General features: G+C 34.5%; 1 protein-coding gene across 3 annotated transcripts in view; it reads left to right on the plus strand.

The window, feature by feature from the left end:
* AFTPH (aftiphilin) overlaps positions 1–23000 on the plus strand; it is a 101639-nt gene that overhangs the window by 58371 nt on the left and 20268 nt on the right. For all 3 annotated transcript variants that reach the window (XM_044663385.1, XM_044663384.1, XM_044663386.1), the window contains exons 3-6: positions 9713–9864; positions 12070–12196; positions 12813–12869; positions 16606–16728. In XM_044663385.1, the coding sequence (XP_044519320.1) occupies positions 9713–9864; positions 12070–12196; positions 12813–12869; positions 16606–16728 (459 nt within the window). The remainder of the gene's footprint in view (positions 1–9712; positions 9865–12069; positions 12197–12812; positions 12870–16605; positions 16729–23000) is intronic.

Raw genomic sequence — 23000 nt, forward strand, 5'->3', positions numbered from 1 at the left:
ATTATCTTAAAATCAGTAATACTTTTAAATGTGACATTGTTGTCCTTGAAATATTTCAACTGTTGAGTTAAAATAATTGAATATCCATCTCTGAAAGTAGCTTTAGATACCCATACTTTCTTATTTGATCACCAGAGAACTATAAGTAATTCATGATTGGAGCCTTTCAGGCCAGCAGGATTTTGAGACTGATAAATAAGTTTTGGTTTTAATTTTAAATCACCTTCTGTATTAACCACTAGTAAAAGTAATAGGTGCTTCTTAGACTCTTTAATACCAGGTTGAAATGCAAAGTATAAGAAATATAAATTCCAGTAGAAATCCTTTTCCAGAAAAAGCTTGTTTCATCCACCTTCAAATTTTGTTAATCAGTGTTCATTTATTTTCTTCAGAACATCAGGATATTTAGTTGCCATATCCTCATCTGCCCTGGGACTTCGGTAATTTTAACATTACAGAATTGAACGCAACTCTTAAAAAATTACTTATTTAGGGGCAGCTGGGTAGCTCAGTGGAGTGAGTCAGGCCTAGAGACAGGAGGCCCTAGGTTCAAACCCGGCTTCAGCCACTTCCCAACTGTGTGACCCTGGGCAAGTCACTTGACCCCCATTGCCCACCCTTACCAATCTTCCACCTATGAGACAATACACCAAAGTACAAGGGTTTAAAAAAAATTATTTATTTAGAATATTTTTCCATGGATACGTGATTTATGCTCTTTCCTTTCCCTCTTTCCCTTCCCCCTCCCTGAGCTGACAAGCAATTCCACATGGATCATTTGAACTCAATTTTTAAAGCAACAGAACCAACCAGTGCTCACAAAAAGTTTTTTACACTATCTACTTCATTTCCATTTCCTTTCACAGCTTTAAATAAACTTGAAACTTTTGTCTGAATGGCTTCTCTGCTAAGAGGAGTGCATTTTTTATTGCAGTCTTCTACTTATGCAGCTAAAAGATGTTTCATTTCTGTTGTAATACTTCCTTGCAATTGTTTGTAGACTACAAAAAGCTGATGCAAATTGCCTTTTCGTTTTATTTTGCTTGCATGTTTAGTAACAGTATTCTTTACCATAGATTTAGGCATTCTGACATCTCATCCTATTTTATATTTAACATAACTATGTTCATGCTATTCAATTATATCATTTTTTTTCCTAACAAACCTCTTTGTGTATGTGCTGGCAGTGTTTCCATCTGAAGTATCCTTCCTTTTGTCCATTTTGTTAAAGGCCCTTTTTAAAGCAAATTAATGCATTTTTGAGACTTGTCCTTTTGGAATTTCTTTTAGAAGTTGATATGTGGGTTTTTTCCATCTTCACTGGATAGTTTTCATTTATGATTTCTAGAAATATAATATCAATCTTTGAAAAAATGATTGTTTTTAGGAACCTGATTCTTACACAATCTCTTCTTGGCCTATTTTTAGGTTAGTTATTTTTTTATATCAGAGACCTTTCATTTTCTTATATTTAAAAAAAATCAAATTTTTTTCCCCTAATATTTGTTGCTGCCTCATGGAATTATTGCTGGGGGAGGGGGGGAGGTCCTGTTTAGATTTTCAAAGAATCTGTTATTTGGCGATGGCTTATGGCTTTATGTTTCAAGCAATTTATTCTCTTTCCTGTAGAGCTTTTATTCCAACTTTAAATCTTGTCCCATTTTTTCTAGGTATTTATATAGTCTTTGTGGGGAAAAAACTTTTTTTTAGTCTCTGCTTGCATTCATGTATATTCTTCTTTTCAGCTGGATTTTTTGACTTTTTATTTTAAATTTTTATAGTGATTGCTCTCTTCTATTTATTTGTCTTTCCTTAGTTCTGAATTAAGGCTTTCTGCCAGGGCCAAGCTTCAACAACCACTGCTATACTTTTGAGTAGGATGTTTGATCCTAACCTGAGTTACCTGGTTTTCTATGCCAACCACTACATCTCAGGATTGGTTGGTTCCCCCTGAATTTTTGAGGTTAAAAACACTAGGTCTTCAGGTCAATGTAATGTCTAAATGTTTAAAGTACTAGGGCCTTGGAATCCCTGGGCCTGAGGTGTCCTGTTAATACTGTATTGTTGCTCCTGATAGTTTCCAGGGTTTCTGACCAGTTTCAGGCTGTGGGTTTCTGACCCTGCTGGAGCTTTCTTTTTAGGGAACCTTTTGTTTCAGGAGACAAGTATCTCTCACAACTTTGTTCATACTGAGAGGCTGCCATGTTGGTTGCTTTCTGCCATGGCCGTTCCTGCTTCCTCTGGACTTCTGGTTGATTTTTTATGCATTTTTGGGGTGGAAGAAGTCATTTCTCATTAGATTTCTTGATTGGTATTTGTTCTAGTATTATCTTTAGGTTTTTGTTGAGAGTAAGTATATGGCAGCTAGGTTGCCTGACTCTGTTCTGGAAGCTATTTTGGCAAAAGTTTACAAATTACACTTTTAAAAAATACAGAGTAAATCCAAATTGAATGTTACTCTACTATAAGAGATTCTCTGAGGTTTTTTACATAACTTTTACTTTATCTTTATGACTTGTTTTCAAATCTCTATACAAATTTGTCTTATGACTACTTTCCATACTTTGCAGGTTTTATTTATTTTAAATTATTTAATAATTTTCATGTTCCCATGCCCCACCCCCAAAATCCCTAAACCTACCAAGAAAATTCTCCCCTCAAACCACATCTATGCTGAAGGCTTTGGTGTGGTAAAAGATGTGCGTGCATGTGTGCGTGCGTGTGCGTGCGTGTGTGTGTGTGTGTGTGTGTGTGTGTGTGTGTGTGTACGTACACACAGTGTGTAAAGGAGGGCACCGTGGTAAGAGTGGATGCGTGCGTGTGTGTGTGTGTGTGTGTGTGTGTGTGTGTGTACGTACACACAGTGTGTAAAGGAGGGCACCGTGGTAAGAGTGGATAAAGAGCCAATCTTATAGTTAAGAAAACGTAACACAGAATAAGTTGGGTGGCAAAAAACTTTTTCTCTCAGTGCTCTAGGCAATTTAGGCATTAGTGAAATTGCAAAGATTCATTGATAAACAGATTCCTCACTCAGAATTTCCTTATACTAGTAAGAAGCTTTCTCTGTAATCTTCATCATCCTTTGTGAAAGATGTTCAGGATTAAAGAAGCCTCCTACCCCACATTTTTAATCCACATTTTTACTATCACTGTAGAAAAGGGCTTCATAGAACTAAGAATGATTTTGTAGTTTTTCTTTGTTTCACAGATTATCCAAGAAATTATCACTAAATGGACATCCTTCTGGTGATGAACTTCTCAGTACTTAGCTATACTGATCATTAAAAAGCAAACTCTGCTGCTAAGACCATATGTGTGTGTGTGTGTGTGTGTGTGTGTGTGTGTGTGTGTGTGTTTTAAATCTGAAGGGGAGAGGAATCTTCATACGGAAAAGATTATTCTAAGGTCTTTATAGCTTGTCTCTCCAGTTTTTGGCTAAAGGCATTTCAGAGGAGAAAGGCCTGCTAATGGTAATTAATACCCAAAAAAACCTGTTGTGGGTGCTAACTTGGCTATGTGTGATGCACATGGTATTTATTTAGTAAACTCTTCAACTCATCTTTGATATTACTGGTGTTGTTAATTCTTCCAACAGTGCCAATCATAATTCATTCATATATTTTTTCAACTCATTTACTATCTCCAGTAGGTTTACCCAAAAGAACCTACCTGCTGTGCTAGAGGCTGTTAGTTCTTTTAACATTGCATGGTTCCCAATGTTGTTCTCTTGTTTTGCAAAGCACTTTTTTTTCTATAATACATTTCCTAAGTGTTCTCTTTTGTGCTAGTTCTTGTATACAGTCATTCTTGATAATACATTGCAACCTACTTTAAGTCCCTCTTGCTTCTATTACCTTTTGAATCACTTCGGTCTATAAAAAGAAAAGAGTCCCGGCTTATTTTTTCTCTAGCCACTGGAATAGGAAATAATGAATTTTAAGAAAGGCACTGATTTTAAAAAAAAAAAAGGCTCATCAAGGATTGTAAAAAGCATAGAAACTATGTCATAGAGAATCATTTGAAGGAGAAAGATGTGTTTTACCTGGAAAAGAGAAGACTTAAAGCACACGTAATTATTGCCTTCAAATATTTGAATAGCTGTTATGTAGATAATGGATTTTATTTATTCCGTTTGGCACTGAAGGGCAGAATTAAGACTAACATATTAAAATTGCAGCCAGACAGATTTCAGTTCAACATGAGGGAAAACTTTTCTAATAATTAGACCTGTTCTCAAAAGCGGAATATAGTTTTTTTGGAGTTAAAGAGTTTACTCTTATTTGAAGTTTTTAGCAAAAGTTGAATGATAATTTGTTAGGATGTCTCATTGCATTCCAAATTGCTAGCTTTATCTCATATTTCTTTCTTGTACTTGGTCCAATACAACTGCTCCTCTCTACTTTTAAGCCATCTCCATTTTTTCATTTAGCACATTAGGGATTGAAGTGTTAAGATTACAAATGGAGTAACTACACTGTTATAGATCATGGAAAGAGGTTATATAAACAAAATTACAATTTTTATCTTTTGTTCTCCTTTTATGTATAAATACATGTAGGACAATCTGGCTTAGTTGAGATTTCTAAAAGTTTTCTGACAGATTAACTTTTCCTTTATCCATTCCTTTTTTTAATATCTAAAACTTGATTGTATTGGTTAGGCTTGAGTTTTTATAATTGTCCATAGTGTCATTTTTATGACATTCATTTGGTGTTTTTTACTTTTGTTCTAACAAATCAGTGGCCTGTGTTCATATAAATAATTCATTTTCAAATTTCTTCCATCACTGACATGTCAACATTTAATGTTTCATTTTCTCAGTGATGTCATTTGATGTTCAAGAACTTTACAGTTCTTGTGTCAGACCTCTTCTTTCCAACACCTTAGCCCTTCCTCTCATAAGGCTTCCTGTCTTAAATCTCTCACCATTTTAGTCCATCCTGCATATTGCTGCCAAATTAACTTTCCTTAATTCTTATTCTCCCCCCACCCCAACTCTGCTAGTGCTTCCCTCCCTAGCTACCTTGTATTTTAGTATTTCATGTGGTTTTTTTTTTACTAATTTTATATGCATGCTATCTCTTTGTGAGAGAGATTTTTAAAATTCTTAATACTTGTATCCCCATTACCTACCACAATACCTGGCACACAGGAGGTACTTAATGTACTTATAATAAATGTTTATGTACAGGCAAACCGTTTCTGAGTTATCTCTAAGCTATTGGACTTTTTTGTTTCTTAATCTTGAGCCATATATTCTAACATTTATTCTACTAATGCTCAGCTTTCCATTCCACTTGGTTTGAAGAGGGAACTAACATATTAGAATAGTAGAAAGAGATCTAGTTCTAATTTGCAAAAATATAATTTGGGGAGCCATATGTATATGATTTTTGTTTACTTTATTTTGCCCAGGAGAAGTAAAGGTTGCATCATATTTCCAATTAGACAGGTTATTTGATCCCTTTAGAGGTAGCATCATGTCCCTCTGTTGAAGAGAGTAAATGCCTATCCCTCTTGACATACTCAAGTTGTACGAGTCCTGGGATCTTGAGCCCATTCTTTATTTTAGTTTTCTCCATTTGAAGGAAGATTATTTCCCCTATTGAAATATTAAAGATATTATCTTAAAGGATAAAGCCATGAAAAAGTCACTCTTAACAGAACTATTGAAGACATAGCATAAGGTAATGCTCAGATTCATTATGAAGTAATATTACATAGAAGTTCATGACTACTATTTTCAGACAAAATAATTCTAATTTGGAGCTGAGTATATTATTATGTACAATTGAGATCAAAGCAGTTACATGTAAGCTAAAACTAGTAGCATTAAAATAATCTGTGTTAATCATCTGAAACTAAATAGATATTTAAATTGACTAATAAATTTAGGTAAGATGCTAGGAAATTTACCCAATTAATCTTAGTAAATAGGTACTAGAGAACATGAGTCAGTTTCATTAGGGAAGAAATGTAGTTATCTACTTAGGAATTTGCCATGGCAGAAGAATAGTACTATTAGTTGACATTTACATCACTCTCTATGGTTCACAAAGTACTCTTTGTATATTATTTCTTTAAAATAACCTATATGATAGATAATGCAAAAAATATTCCCAGAAGGCTCTTTAGGCAAAGAAATCAAATGAACTTGCTTGAGGTCACCCATTAATACATAATGGTTTCTAAACTATAATTTAGATTTTTTGGTATTATCTATATTCTCTCTATTCCATTACAACTGTACAGTAAGATAAATAATATTGAAGGTAAATATAGGCAACTAGAATAATGCATGAATCTTTTGTTTTTAAGGGATCATAAGAGTAGAAGATTTAGAGCTATAAAGGACTTTAAAAATCATCTAGTAGATTATATTACAAGAGCTTTCATATAATTAGCATGTATAAGGAGCAGTGGTGTCAAAGTGAAATCAAAATGGATCCTGCATATTGACTTAGAAAACTATAAATAACATTATACTGTATCTTTTTTTATTTTGTCAAACGTTTTCCAATTACATTTTAATGTGGCTCAGAATACTTTCAGTTTTATACCATGGCCTGCAGATACTTCTGTTTTGGAAGATTAAAGCATTTTCTTCAATTTCTACTACTATCTCTTCTCCTGGTATTGGATGTATCCTTAACATTTACAGACCTCATGCATATGAATGAATGAATGAATAAAAAAGCTCTTATTAAAAGTTGTTACAATCCCACTCCATCCCATCCCCAATGGCCCCCTGTATTATCATTCCTGATTTCTCATTTTATCTTCAATTTATCCCTGTCTGTTGACTGCCTACAAAACATACCCATGTCTTCCTCATTAAAAAAAAAAAAAACCATGGATGTGAGGGCGATCTGGCTGCGACATCTGTCACCCCATTGATCGCCAGGGTTGATTCGGCTGATCTGGCTGGCTAGGCGGGTGTCCCCTTCCTCCCTCACCGCTCCATGTGCGTCCCTCCCGAAGCTGCGCGCTCGGTCGAAGAGGACGACCTTCCCCGATAGAGGCGTACCGTTCTTCGGTCAAGGGTATACGAGTAGCTGCGCTCCCCTGCTAGAACAAGCTCCCAAGGTCCATTTGTAGGAGAACGTAGGGTAGTCAAGCTTCCAAGACTCCAGACACATCCAAATGAGGCGCTGCACGTGGCAGTCTGCCTTCCTTTAAAAAAAAAAAAAAAAAAAAAAAAACAGCCTCACTTGATTCATCCATCCCTGCTATTTATTGTTCCATATTTCTCCTCTCTTTTGTGAATTCCTTGAGAAAACCATCTTATAATAGCTACTTCCACTTCCTTTTCTCTCACTCATTTTTAAATTCTCTACAGTCTGGCTTCTAAATTTCTTATTCAATAAAAATTGCCCTCCTCAAAGTTACTGACAATCTCTTGAATGGCATTTATTCTCTCTCTCTTCTTTTCTTTCTCTCCCTCTCTCCATATATATTGAATTGATGTTTCTCAGTCCCCATCCTTCTCAACCTCTTTGCAGCTTTTGACAGTTTTGTAAAACATACTCATTTCTTTGCTTTCCATAGGTTTTTAATATCCTACAGTCTCCTGGTTCTCTTGCCTATCTCCTTATTTGCTGGATCTTCATTCAGGTCATGCCTACTAATCACAGGTGCATTATGGGGCTCTGCTTAGTTCCCCCAATTGACCACCCTTCCCCTCATACTACCTCACTTGATGATCTCATCAGTTCTCATGCAATCAATTAGCAACTATGTGCCAAAGATTCTCAAACCAACTTACCTACACTTAACCTCTCTGCTAACCTCCAGTTGCACATTTCCAACTGCATGTTAGACATCTCAAAGTGGATGCCCTGTAGGCATCTTAAATTCATTACATCTAAAATTAAACTCACTATTTTCCCCCCACTAACTCTATCCTCTTCCTGATTTCTCTGTTAATGATTAGGGTGCTGGTTTGCTATCTCTGTGTCATCCTTGACTCCTTATTCTCTAACCTCCTCCTCTTCTCCCCATATCTAATCTTTTACCAAGGCCCATCAAGTTTACCTTGTTGTTATGTATCCTATATATAGTCTTTTCTATCCTCTGAGCTAAATTGATGCAAGCCCTTATCATCTCATGCCTGGACTGTTGTAATAGCCTGCTGGATCATATACCTGCCACAAGTCTCTCTATTCCAGTTGTCTTCCACCTAGCTCTCAAAATGATCTTCCTAAAGTGTAAATCTGACCATGTCACCCCACCACCACCACCATTAGATAAATTCCATTGAGTTCTTATCACCTGTACTCTTATTGTTGCTTACACAAGATAATCCATCTCCTAACAGCAATTTCACTAGCCATTTTGCCAAGCCTGGAATGCTCTTCTCATCTTTATCACCTGAATTCCTTCATGTTCTCCCTGAAATCCCATCTTCTACAGAAAATCTTTTGCCCTTCCCCTTAATTCTGGTGATTTCCTTTTGTTAATTATTTCCTTTTTATTCTGTATATGTCTTATTTGTACATGGGTATTTATATATTATCTCACCCATTAGACTGTGAGTTCCTTGAGATGCAGGAACTACTTTTGCTGTTTTTTTTTTAATTCTTGGCACTCAACACAGGGATTGCTTGATACCTAGAAGGTGCTCAATAAATATTTATTGATTGACTAGGAATACAAATACAAGCAAGAAAGACAATTACCAACATCAAGGAGCTCATATTCTAATAAGTAAAAAATAGCAAAGATAGACCTTCAAGTAGTGTTTTGGACAGGGATATCTTGTGTGGTGATCAGAATCATAGGATGAATAATCAACATGTACTTTCCAGGAATTTTGTAGTATTGATTTGATTGCTGTTCTTAGAGCAAGACTTGAGAGGTTAGGAAGTTGCCCAAACTTGAGACCAGGCATGATAAAGTGAATACTCCCCAATCAGCGCACAGTTTCACAAGGGTGAAAGCCAAATTCTGGTCATGATTGGAAATCAGCAGCATGCCCCAGGCTCTGGCTTTGAAGGAGCATATATTAGATGAAAAAGTTCCAAATTATTTTGATATTATTTAATGGGTGCCAGAACCATAAGGGATCTTAAAGATCATCATATTCAACCCCCTCGTTTTACTCATAAAACTGGGTCCCAGAGAATGTAAGTTACTTTCTAAAGGTCATATAACTAATAAGCAGAGCCAAGTTTGGAACTAGGTCATCAAAATTGAAATGGAAGACTCTTTAGTGCCTACTGGCTCTTATTTCAGCTATAAAAAATTCCCAACACTTTTTCAAAGTACAGTATAGAGGAAAGAGCTCTCCTTGGATCTGGAGTCAGAGAACCTGAATTCAGATCCCAATTCTGCTACCTGTATGACTTTGGACAGCTCTCAGTTTCCTTATGGGCAAAATGAGTAAATTGAACTGAATTGACCCAAGGTCCCTTTTAGCCAACATTCATTTAGACAAAGCATATACAAATTCTATTGCTGTTTTTTGCTTGCGTGATTGGGAATTGTGTTCCTATCATTTGAAATTTCTTGTGCTGAAAATTGCCTGTCATCTCTCCTCTCTCCCTCTCCCTCTCCCTCTCCATTTCCCTTTCTTTCTCTCTCCCCCTCCCTCCCTCCTTCCCTCTCTACCCCCCTTCTCCCTTTCCCTCTCCCTCACTCTGAAACTGAGATAAATACTTCAGAAAAATGAAAGTAATTTTTTTGGGGGGGTGGGAATTTTGTTTTGATGCAGATAGCATTGCTAAACCGCCTTGAAAGAATATTTGAAGCCTGTTTTCCTTCCTTACCTGTCCCTGAAACTAAAGAAGGAGTTACTTCCTTAGAACATTTGCTAGAAGCAAGCAGTACGCAGATCAGAACAAGAGAGACTTTGGGTGAAAATTGGTGAGTAGCTTACAATTTTAATTCACTTCAACAAGTATTTACTACATGCAAAGAAACTGTGCTAGTGATACAAAAGAAAGACAAACAGAAATAGTCCCCGTCCTCAAAAAACATACATTCTCCTAGTGTGATACAGTATGTACACATCTAAGTAAATACAAACTATATACAAAGGAAATAGTAATTTAAGGAGAAAGAAAATGCTACCAACTGAGCCCATCAGGAAAACCTTTATAGAGGAGGTAGTGGCTCAACTAGAATTCTAAGAGAAGTGAGGAAGTGTGTTACAGTCCTGGAGCATAGGAAACAAGGGCATAGAGCTAGGAGACAAAAACATTGATGGGAAAGAAAAAGTAACTTAGTTTGTTGGAGTGCATGAAGAGGAGTAATGTAAAACAAATAGGAAAAATAGGCTAAACCTAGCCTTAGGTGTCAAGGAGTTTTGTTTTGTTTTTTTCCTAAAGGGAGTAGGGAAGTTCAGAAAATTCTTGAGCAGAGGAGAAACACCGTCAGACTTGAGTTTTAGAAAGATAATTTTGGCTGTTGGCTAGAGGATGAATTAGAAAGGGGAAGGATGCCAATCAGGAATCTGTAGTATTCCAAGAAAAAAATCAATCAGGATTTGAGTTAGGGTAGAGTCGGAAAGTTGAGAAAGGGAAGAGAAAGGAATAAGCACTTTTGTACTATCTATATCTACTATATGGCAGGCACCATGCTAAGCAATTTTATAAATATTTTCTTATTTGTTCTTCACAACAACTCTTAGTAGATGCTATCATTATCTTCATTTTATGGTTGAGGCAACTTAAGGCAAAGTGACTTGCCCAGTGTCACCCAACTAGTGTCTGATGCTAGAGTCAAACCCTAGACTTCATGACTCCAGACTTAGCACACTGCCCTCTATATCACCAAATACCCCTAGGGAAAAGGTAGGAAAATTGTGGAAGCAGGATATGAAAAACTTAGTATCTAGATGGATAAAGAAAGTGAGGGAGAGCAAAAGGACAAGGATGACTCAGATTATGAGTGTGGGTTGATGGGAAGGATGTATATGTCCTGGATAAATTGGGAAATTTGAATGAGATGCCTATGGAATATCCCAAATGTAGATATCTAGTAGGTAGTTGGAAATATAGAACTGAAATATAGTAGAGAGAGAGAATTGGTATTTAGATTTAAGAATTATCTGTACAGAAATTATAGAACCCATAGGAACTGATGAGCTATTGACCAGAGGAGAGAAGCAACCTGGTTTTTAAATCTTGGATGTACCCACACAATTAGAGGACATGTGAAGAATACGAATGATAAATAACAAAGGAATGAGGTATGAAGTTAACCAGGAAGGGGCTCCAAAAGTGGCAGGGCAGGGTAGCGAATACTTGAAGAGGAGAGTCGAAGGAGTCAAAAGTGGTAAACAGTCATTGGATTTCCCTGTTAGCAGATTATTGGAGAGCAGTTTCAGTCAAGATAGGGTTAGAAAAGTAAGATTGTAAGGGGGGAGGGTCATAATTTTTTTTAACATTTTTGCTAAATTTCTATCTCAGCCATGTTAAAGATGTTCAGATCTGGACTTGTAATTTTATAAGTGCAGAAAATTCTCTGGATGGAAACTGTGTGCCATTTCCCCACCCCGCTTTTCTATACCTTTCAATCTTAAAGAGTTGCCAGGAGGCACTCAGAGATTAAGAGACTTTTCCAGGGTCACATAGGTGTCAGAAGTAGGATTTGATCCCAAGTCTTTCTAACTCCAAGACTTATTATTAGTCTCTTCCACTAAACAAAATTTGATACATACATATGATATATTTGCATATTAACCAGCTCAAGTTAATAATGACTACATTTGTAACCAACAAACAGTTGTTAACTTTCCTCTTCATTCATATAATGGTTTCACATACTTTAGGCAATGCCTAAATAAGAGTTTTATTTCAAGTATTGTATTATACTTTCTATAAAATTCTATAAATTGATGAAGTGTAAGTAGATTGTATTCTGTCTGTTGTGGGCACTATTTCCCAATTTTAAGTCTGATTAATAATTGTTTTAAGAACACTAGTGATTTTAGTTCCCTAGAATACTCATGTATAGGCACAAGTTTAAAGGAAATTTATAGTGTATCCACCAAACTATATATGGTAAAAGTTGCTGAGTCAACTCATCTTCATCCTGATGATTTTCAAATGGTCATGACTATTATAGGGAACTGCTGGATGTGTGGACAGAGCTACAGGATATCCATGATGCATATGGCCTGAGATACCAGTGGGGTGGCTCCCATAGTAACAAGAAACTTTTATGCTCCTTGGGAATCGACACACGAAATATTGTGAGTTTGAAAAGTGCCTTATCTGTTGAATGTATTTTTAAACCCTTACTCTTGATTCTTCTCTTCCCTTTCTCCCCGTCCCCCCCCCCCCCACTTTATCTTCTGTCTTACAATCAATAACTTGAGTATCAGTTCCAAGGCAGAAGAATAGTAAGGACTAGGAAGCTGGGATTAAGCAATTTGCCCTGTAACACAACTAAGATGTGTCTAAGGCCAGATTTAAACCTAGGACCTCCCTCTAGGTCTGGCACTCTATCCAGTGAGCCATCTAGGCTGCCCCGGATATTTTTTGTAAGTTGTAAGGAAGTAGTTTCTCAAGAAGACACATTAATATATAATAAATATTTACAGTTTAAATTGTGACTATTGTTTTGGGAGGGTTTTTGCTTTTTTTTTTTTTTTTTTAACTAAGGAACTGTTACTTTTTTCAATTTAGACATTAGCATATTAAAATTCTATTATTTAAAACAGTTTTTTAATCACATTAAAATTTATTACTATAATTCAAAATGTATAACATATAGGTGACAACTGAATACTTTGGAAAATTAGAGGGATTTTTTAAGGGTATGGTAGAGTAGTCTCTAAATGTGTGTTATTTCTCTCCCACATGTAGCTCTTCACAGGCAATAAGAAGCAACCTGTTATAGTGCCCATGTATGCAGCAGGACTGGTGAGTATAGGAATGTCCTCATAGGATCTTCAGTCTTTACTATACTTAACTTGGGTATCCCCAATTTTTGAAATAAATTAATAGTGGAAATTGGGGAAATATGAAAAAAAATCCTTTCTGCTAAATTCAGAAGTATCTTTAACAGTTCCTTTCTTTCATGAAGCAAATGGCAGACACATTTATTTTTTCTTTTAAACTCTTTATTTTCTGTCTTAGAATCCTAAGACAGAAGAGAGGCAAGGTAATTGGGGGTTAAGTGACTTGCCTAGGGTCACAGAGCTAAGGAGTCTCTTGAGACCAGATTTAAACTCAGGTTCTCTTGATTCCAAGCTTGGCACTCTATCCACGATGTTACCTGGCTGCTCCTGGTAGACACTTTTAATCTTAAAGTCCATTCCGGTCTCTTTATTAAGATGGCACTTGGGATATCTTTTTTAATATAAACATGTGGTTTTTTTTATAAATGCATATTATTTTATAATGTACTTCTTATTTGAAGGAGTATTTATTCCTTCAAAAGACTGAATTAATAAAGTGCACCCGAAAGTTTAAATAAAACAACTTTGGGTTTAAATCTTATACAATGCTGCATTTAGTTAATTTACCATTGAATCTTTACAGTAACGTAAAAGCCTAGCATTAAGAAACTAGTGTTCTTATTAAAATTATATAAAGGAACCACAACTATTTTGTAGTGAAGTTATAGTTATAATGGATTTCTTATTAAACACGTTTATAAATTGATCAGTTTCTTTAAATTGGTTGAATTTTGTGTTTTTTTGTTTTTTCCAGATATGCCAGGTAGTCCAGGAAAATTCAGGAGGAATTCTTTTTTTGTGAAATAATACTTTTAAGTTTGCTGTGTTTATTGATGTGCCTGTGAATTATTGGTGACCAAAACAATTCTGTGTGTAAAACACAAAATGTTTTGTAAACCCTCTCACCAATAACTTAAACTAGAGGAAAAATTCTGTGGTCTGCTTAAAGAAAGGGCAAGGGAATCCTTTAAGGTGTTCTGAATTGAACTTATTCATAGAATTATAAAACTTAAATGACAATCCTTAAAACCATGATTATATGAGTTCACAATAGACATTGGCTTGCTATTTTATTTATATGTGTGTGTGCATGTGTGTATGTATAGTGTGTTTACATATATACACACAAATGTAGATAATTTTGCTAATGAACAAAGACTAAGGAAACTCAATATATCTTTTTGTAGGTACTACACTTTAAAGATCTTCCTGAAATGAATTAATATTAGAGGATGGAACAATCTGATATTTTTTACATTTGGTATCACTGTTGATGTCATATGAATTTTATTATACTTAAGTTTTTTTCTTCTCCTGAAGGAATATTATATTGCCTTAAGAGAAGATCAAATAATATAGTCAAACTTGTTATTCCTGGCAAATTTGATTGTTTTTATTTTCAGTTGTTTCAATATAGATGCTTATGATACATTTAAATTTTCTTAAGAACACTGAATCTATCATTACTCTGATTTTAGGAACTGTGAACTTACTATATGAGAGGTTTTAATTTGTGTATATTTGTGAAAGCATTTTAATGCTTATGCATAGCTTTATTAGTTTTCTCAGGTGTTTTATTTTGAATGGAAAGAGGCATAGAGGAGTTCTGGTTTTAGTAAGATTTATCTGCTTCTCTTTTTTCCTCCCAGGAATTAATAGAAAGCTTAATAGTAGTAGTATTTTTTATGTAATGACATACTCTTTTTCTGTACAAAGTAAAACACATAGCAGAATTCAGTATCAACATTTCTCTGTGCCATTTCTCAGTCTCTTCCAATTTCTATGTGAAGTCCTGATGCTAGGAGGGGAAAAGAAGACTTATTTCTGAATTTCAGTTTCAGAGCACCTTGCCAGGGACCTTAAATATGATAGGCCACTCCCCTAAATATTTATTGATTTGCTCTTTGAGAGTATTAATCAAATGGGAAAATAGAACTTAAATGTTATTTAATAAATGAACATTGGGTTTTTAAGGCTGTAGTAGTTCATTAGGAGATATAATTGGTAATTTAAATAGTCTTTTAAAGAACAAGTAGCACATAATCATATAAGGCATAAACTTTCTTTTAAAATATCCCTGGCTGTTAATTCCATAGCCACTTTTGACAAGGATTAAACTTCTAAATCTTTATTAGTTGCCTTTCCTTATGCCACACTTAAGGGATAAACCTTCCTGATAGCTTATATGGAAATGTACAGTATCTTTTATTAGTGGTTTAGTAGCTTGAGGTTTTTATGTTAGAGACAGTTTGAACTGGCATTTTCCTAAGTTACTATTATTTTGCCTCTCTGTGGAAATGGCTCTGGGTTCTAAAAGGAATAGCAAAAGGTCTGGTGAATCTTCTGATTTAGAAAGGCTTTATACATGGGCCTAGAAAATGAACCGTGTGCCTGTCTTGGGTCTATTCTGGACTACTAAAGAGAGAGGTTCATCACCAGAGAGCAGGTTGGCTGCCAGTTGCCATGCCTATTCTATGCCTAATCTCCAAATATACAGCTTAGATCTGGATTAGTGTGAATTATGCATCGTGAAGTGGTCACATGCATTCTTTTTCACACTATTTAAAGTTATAATTATGTAAAATATGGCAATTGATTCTGACCTATTAGAAATATGTTGTATGAATTTAAGGAATGCAGCCACTTAATGAGATTCATTATTTGCTTTAATTAGGACTTGGCTCTAATCTAGTTCTTATTTTATGACTTATGCAATATGTTTAAATTCTCAGGATCTTTAATTAAACTACATTTTTGGTGGTATGTAGATGCTTATACAACATACTATTTGCATATGAATTCTATATGTACATCCACTTTTCCCACATAGCTGTATTGAAGGTCTAAGGTCTCTAACTAGCACATTCACTATATCAATTAATAGTAATTTATTAATGCCACTTTGTGCCAGGTCTTCTGGACACAAAGACAAGAATGAAACATCCCTTGTCCTCAAGGAGTTTCCATGCTAATGGAGAAGACAACTACATATATATAACATATAAAATAAATATAGGAAGTTGTGAAGGAAGAGTCAGGAAAGGCTTTTTATCTAGGATATGACACTCAAGCTAGCTTTGAAAAGAAGGTAGGGATTCTAGGAGCTGGAGGTATTGAAGGGAATACATTCCAGGAATTGAGGGATAGCCTGTGCAAAAGTTGTGGTAATAGAAGATGGATTGATTAATTCACCCTTGAATATTTTAAACATTCTTATTGAGAAGCTTGTTCTAAGAACATTGGGGGAAATTATTATATCCTAAAAGAACTTTAAAGTGTAGAACATTATACTTTGAGAATATTGTGTGTTGAATTCCTGAGAACCCAAATAGAGTATATCATTGTGAGCCCTCCTATTCTGGTTTTGCTCTGTTTTTAGCTTACAGTGATATCATTTATTCCATCATTATTTCTTGTAGATATTGACAGAAGGGGAAAATATTAAGTGCCTGTGAAATGATTTATCCTAATCGATGATGATGCTTTGAAAATATGTCTATGTAAGACAAAAGCAAAATTTGTGGATATAGTTGCTAAAAAGGATTTCTAAAAACAATTTTTATTAGTACAATTTCCTTTTTGTGGAAGTATTCTCTGATTGTCCTGTTTTCCCTTCTGTGTTTTATTGTTTAATCCTGTATTTAGCATCTTCTAGCCTTTTACATAGTTTTTGCTGATTACTACAATAATTTTTTTAGGGTATGTTAGAACCCACAAAGGAACCATTGAAACCACTATCTGCTGCAGAGAAAATAGCTTCAATTGGCCAAGCTCCCCTTATATCACCAGAAATGAGTGGATGTACATCTGATCAATTACAGGTAAAAAGGGAGGGGAGGAGCACTGTACTTTGACCTTTTTCTTCTTTATTATATGTATAAGTGAGTTTGTATCATTTTTAAAGGCTTTATTTGTTAATATTTATTTAGGAATTTTATTTTGTGTAATTCAGTGAAAAACCAAAGAGGCTTGGGGAGAGGGAGGTGGAGTATTTTGTTTTCTAAAGTAAGGTTGTAATTGAAAAGTAGTGATTTGCGCTCCTAACCTCAGTTTCCTAATTTATATAGTGAAACGTGTGATCCTTTCTAAGATCTGTTTCACTCTAAAGTTCTATGATCCTAAATCCTGACATACTCAAAGTACTTTTTCTGAGTAGTGTGAAATATTATATTTTAGGGAGCATTAAAAGTATCAGAAATAATTCATTTAAGGTTTACAAAGCTATTATATTATTTACATTTACATAAGCCATGGTTTTGGTATTCTTTTTGAATTAAAAACTCTTTTAAATGTTATCTTTTTTAAGCTAAGCTTATTTCCTAAACTAAGCCAAACAGCTTATTGAAATTGTTTTACACATGGACTTTCATAGCAAAATTTTATCTGGCTTGTTTTTTTCTGTTCTTTGTATCAACACACCTAAATTTACTTTCTTTATAAATAATATTACAATACCATGTCCCATTAGAGAGGAGAGCATAGGGTAAGCCTTTCTGTGTATGTTAGTTTCTCTCCAAGGATCCAGATTGACGCAGTTTGTTTTTTTCTAATTCCTGTTATGGTTTTAAGATTCTGATATGTTCCCAGCTTTCACTTCCTGGTTTGGAAAACCACATCTTGTCTTTGCCATCTCTTAGCCTCATAGGCATTGAGAGTTATGAAGGCTAAATTAGTTTTACATATGTATCTCCCAAATTTCACTTTTACAGTAGGTGGGGTTCCCTGTGATGCATGTGCATGTATGTTGTATGTAACTCAGGGCATCCACCACAATAGATCCATAGCTCCTGGTTGGTAGTATGGGAACTGTCTAAGCAAAACTATTTAGGCCATCTTGTGTTCCCAGCTTCTCCTTCTCACTTGTCTTAGCACTTGAGGCAACAAGGCAAAAGTGAAGCCTGACTGGGCAGAACTTGAGAGCAGGACTGATTTGTCTGTAATGCCTTCTTTGTCTTCTCCCCAGGGGTCAGTACCCCCTTTTGGCCTTCTTGCTCTCCACTACCCCATCCTATTTCCCTAGGGTGAAAATATAACACAAAAGTCTCTAGAAACTTTTCTTTTGCTGAGTCTCTAAATCAGCTCCTCAGTATCGTTCATTTTCTTTTCTTCCCAGAGAGCTAAATTGAAGAGAGATAGCTGGCAGGGGGAGGAGAGGGGAGCCCTAGCAGCTGACCAGTCCTTGAAAATGAGACTAGGGGTCTGAGACTGTCTTAGCTTTAAGGCAGGGCATTACCCATTCCTCAGAGCAGAAATGCTGAGGGAGAGGGAAGCAAGACCGATTTACCCTTTGACAGAAAAGGGCGCTGGGGACCACGATTTTATTTCTTCTCACAACCATCTCTTCCTCTAGCTGACCCTAGAAATGCTTGTTTTGTCTACTTTCTTATTTAATGATAGATATGCTTAATTATCTTGAACTACAATAACTATGATGCATATTATTAAATACAGATTGACTTTGCTACATACTGAGTTTTTAATCCTAAATGTTAGCTGTATGCAGTGAACTATGCTAGGTATCAGGAATACATAAAAACAAAATTATCTTTGTTCACATGTAACTCAGAGAAGTGATTTACATTTTTCATCAACTTTAAATTCTCATCAGAATTTTCTGACTCTCAGCATCTCGTACAGTGATAACTGGGTAAATATTTATTAAAGATACCCTTCTGCCCTTGTGTGAAATCTAGTCTGTATGCATGCATATGTACATACACATATTCAGTCTTTGTACTATTTTGCTTAAACAGCATGACTGACTGCTCTAAACTTAAAAAGCTAGAAGAAGAACACATTAATACTGGAACTATATCATCAATGTGGAAGCTCTCTTCAACTGTGCAAAACGAAACCCATCCATGTTTTCTCATCATAATGTAAAATCATTGTCATGTTCATTTCCTCCACAGGGGATCCACCCATCATACTGGATGCTTTTTCTCTAGATCTTTTCATATTTCAAGACTATCACTTGGACCATGCACCTTCTCTATCCACTAAGCTTCATACTTACTATATGACAAACCTACCTCTTTTTTCTTGTTATTCATATTTCTGAGGATATGCTTTATGCCATTTCTTCAGTACAGTTTTGCAATGGTAACATATTGCCATCTACTGATACCTACTGTGTATCCATATTATGTATCAGTGTTGCCCCTTAAGTAACCTGCAACTTTAATCTTTCTGATAATGTTATTCTATGATTTATAGTGATACAGCATTATTGGAAGGATATTGAGATTAAACTTGGGACCTTAAAAGTACTGTGCCATTTCCCCAGAGCAGTTTAGCCCTCTCTCCTCCTATTCAGTTCTGGTCTTGGTTCATTGTCCATGTGTTATGAGTCTCCAAGGTGTATTTATTGATGGGTTCCCTCGTTTTGAGGGGATTTTCTGTACAACGGCATATCATAATCTAAACAATAGACATTTCTTCATCCACTTGACTTTTCCTTTGTAGATAGTTAATACTGAATCTTTTTTTAGTGGGATGGTGTAGATTTTATATATATATATGTATATATATTTATGAGTTTACTTTTTTTATATTTATCATAGTTGTTTCTAGATATAGAATTCCCCACTTTCATCGAATCCTACTTTGTAACAAAGAATGGTTAAGCAAAAATAGCAAATACAGTAATTGCATCAAATATGAAAGCAACATTCTCTCCTTTTCTATAGTTCCCCCACTTCTTTACCAAAAAAAGAAGGTTCTCTGTGGCCAAGATTGTAACTTAGCTTGGCTGCCTTTAATTTGTACCTTTTATTTATGGTATCGTCATCATTGTACCTATTCTTTTAGTTCTGCTTCATTTCATACATATCTTACCATATTTCTCTTAAATTCCTCATATTTGTAATTCTTAATGCATAATATCACCATATTCCCATATCATAGGTGGTCATTTGACAGGCCACTCTTCATTTAACTGTCACCCAGTTTGTTTCTAGTTCTTTACTAACACATAAAAAAATGCTGTTATGAATATTTTGTTGTATATATACTAGTACATTTGTTTACTGTCCTTTTTGGGTTATATGCCCACTGATAGGATCACCAAGTCAAAGGATATGAGTGTTTTATTTAGTTTATTCACATAATACTGAATTGTTTTGCAGAGTGGTTAGACAAATTCACAGTTCCACTACCTATTAGTAAGCCTTTCAATCCACAACCCTCCAACATATACTTATTGCCATTTTTTTGTCACTTTTTCCAAGGCAGAGTTGATTTAATTCACATTTCTTTTATTATTAGTGATTTGGAACATGTTTTCACATGGTTGTTGATAGCTCTTTACATATCCTTTACTTATCTATGAGGAATGGCATTGGGTCTTATATACAATTTCCCAGAGTTTTAGTACATATACATATACTAGCTTAAAGAAACCTAATTTTCTCTGAAATTGATCACAATTTTCTCAAGAGTTCTTGTCAAATAGAGAATCTTCCCTCAATCTCTTTTTTCCTTGGATTTAGCAAACCTTAGGCTACTGGATTTTTTTTTTTTTTTAATTTCTAGCTACTCCTAGTTAGTTCTTTAGACAAGATCTGCTTATCTGTTTTTAAAACAATACTAAAGAGTTTTTGATGATTTCTGTTTTGTAATTTTAATAATTTAAACTCTGGTAATGCTGTGCTACTTTCATTCATATTTTTTTCATTATTTTCCTTGAGATTTTAGACCTTTTGTTGTTCATAATTAATTTTATTGTTGTTTTGTCTTTTAGTATGAATCTTTTAATTTAGTTTAAAATTTTTTTAGATGAGCATGACCAAGCCATGAGCACTGAATATCTTTGCAATTATTTGTTTTCCTTTATTTTGGCAAAAAGTGTTTTGCACCTCATGTGTACCTTTGTAGATTACTTCACAGATAATTTATGCATTTTGTAGTTATTTTGGATGAAATTTCTCTTATTTTTTTCTCTCGGTATTTGTTAGTAGTGCCAATTTTTTTTTTAATTTATTTTCTATCCTACTACTTTATTGAATTTTGTAATCATCTCAATCTTATCACTGAATCTGGAGCTATCTAATCCATATTATTTACAGATAGGGATCATTTTTGTCATCTTATTGTCAATATTTATGCTTAGGGTTTTTCCTCATGTCTTTTTCCCCCACAAATAGTGTTTCTAGAACTTTGTCAAATAATGGGGAGCAGAGGGAACCTTGCTTTTACCCAAACTGTTTTAAGTGATCATAAATCTCACTTAGGGAATGTTTTTATCTATGAAAGAATCGTATATTATATTCATTTTCATGACCTAAGTGTCTTGTCTGCAGTCTGCTATTTTGAGAAACAATATAGTGAAAAAAAAACCTTTTTCATAGTAAGTATAAATTATCAACCTAATACAATATCCAATATTTCAAAAACACTCACTGGATTCAGAAACAGCTCTGAATTTTTTTTTTCTTATATAACTTTGAACAAGCTTTTAAATTTCTTTAAGCCTCAGTTTCTTCATCTGTAAAATGGAGATAGTATTACTTGTGATTACCAGCCTCATGGGGTAACTATAAGGAATAAAGAAAGTAATGTATACAAAAGGGCCTCATAAATTAAAAAGTACTATATAAACATCATAAAAGAATTTTTAATCCTATCAAATTAATATATTTTATAGCAACTTAAGCAGAAATAAATGAGATAAAACTCAGGAATCTGTATAGGTAGAAAGATTACATAAAGATAGATTATGTTTCTTAATTCAGCTGATTGATAATATTTAACAAATATATAGAACTTTATGGTTTTATAAAGATGTTTATATTTAGCATTATCTAATTATCACAGCAGCCTTGTCAAAGACAGAGAGCTAATTCTAAATAGATGAGGATGTGAACTCCGAAAAATTAAATGGCTTTCCAGAGTCACAGAAGTAGTAGTAAGTCATGAAGCAAGGACAACTAACAATAAATTATAGCTTTGATGTCTTGCATTTATGGCTATGAAGCATCTTAGATTTGCTCAATTCTCACAAGAAATCCAATGAGGTAGAGATTAAGAGTAATATTAGAGCTAGGATGATCAGGTGCTTTACCTATAGCTACAAGGCTAATAAGTAAATATGTGGTAGAACCAGATATTACCTGAACAGCAAGTCTTCTTACTCTTCAGTGCTTATCCAAACATGGTTGGGGAAAAAAAACTGGGGACTAGTATGGATCAAAAGCATTTTTTTAAGTTATAAGATTATAAAATATTGCTGCTACTCTATATATGATATAAATTTAAGAGATGTAAAGATGAAAAATAAAAATAAGTAAAGAATTAGCAAATAATTCCTATAAATAAAACTTAAAATAATATGCCTATTAAAGATAAAACTGAGACATTTAATCCTATCTTTTAAATTCACAAAAAATTATACCTAAACAACTAGACATCAGGAAGCCTTCCTCCACAGGCCCTTAAAAACAGTAGAAAAGACTTCCAAAAGAAATGATGAGCTTTTCATGGCTGGAGTTCTCTAAGATACAGGATGTCACTATAAAGTAATGAGACTGGTGTTTGCGTGCAGGATCAGTCTCATTACTTTATAGTCACTGATGCAGCTGTGATCTAACTGGAAGTGGAAATGTGGAGTAAATGACCTATCGATTCTCAACATTCATTCAGTAACTGATCTTTTGAGGTAGGATGTAAGTATTCATCTGCTACTTTCCTAATTAGAGAACCTTTGTTTTCTTGGGGATTTTTTAAGGCTCTTTTTAGCATAGCAGTTGGTGCTAGTTTCTCCAGTAATGTCACATTTTCTTCCTCATCCATTTTCAGCCTAGACTTGCAGATTTTTTGTTCTTTTGATTTCCTGGTTCATTTTGAATAGTCTGGGTCAAATTTGGTATTTAGGAAATGAACTTTAATTTTAAAAAATCCTACTGTGCTTTGTAAAAACCTTGGGAAATTTTTTCTTTTCCTATTCGTCCAAAAGTTATTTCATTTTTACATATGGACATATATAACTTAGATGTTTTTCCAAGACTTATATCATACAGTGTATTTTCTTTTTTATATACTTTGATATGTAAGTATGGAATTAACAAATCCATTAATTAAGGACTTTGGGAACTAA

This window comes from Gracilinanus agilis, chromosome 2 (genome assembly GCF_016433145.1).
Source record: "Gracilinanus agilis isolate LMUSP501 chromosome 2, AgileGrace, whole genome shotgun sequence".
In the NCBI taxonomy this organism is placed as follows: Eukaryota; Metazoa; Chordata; class Mammalia; order Didelphimorphia; family Didelphidae; genus Gracilinanus; species Gracilinanus agilis.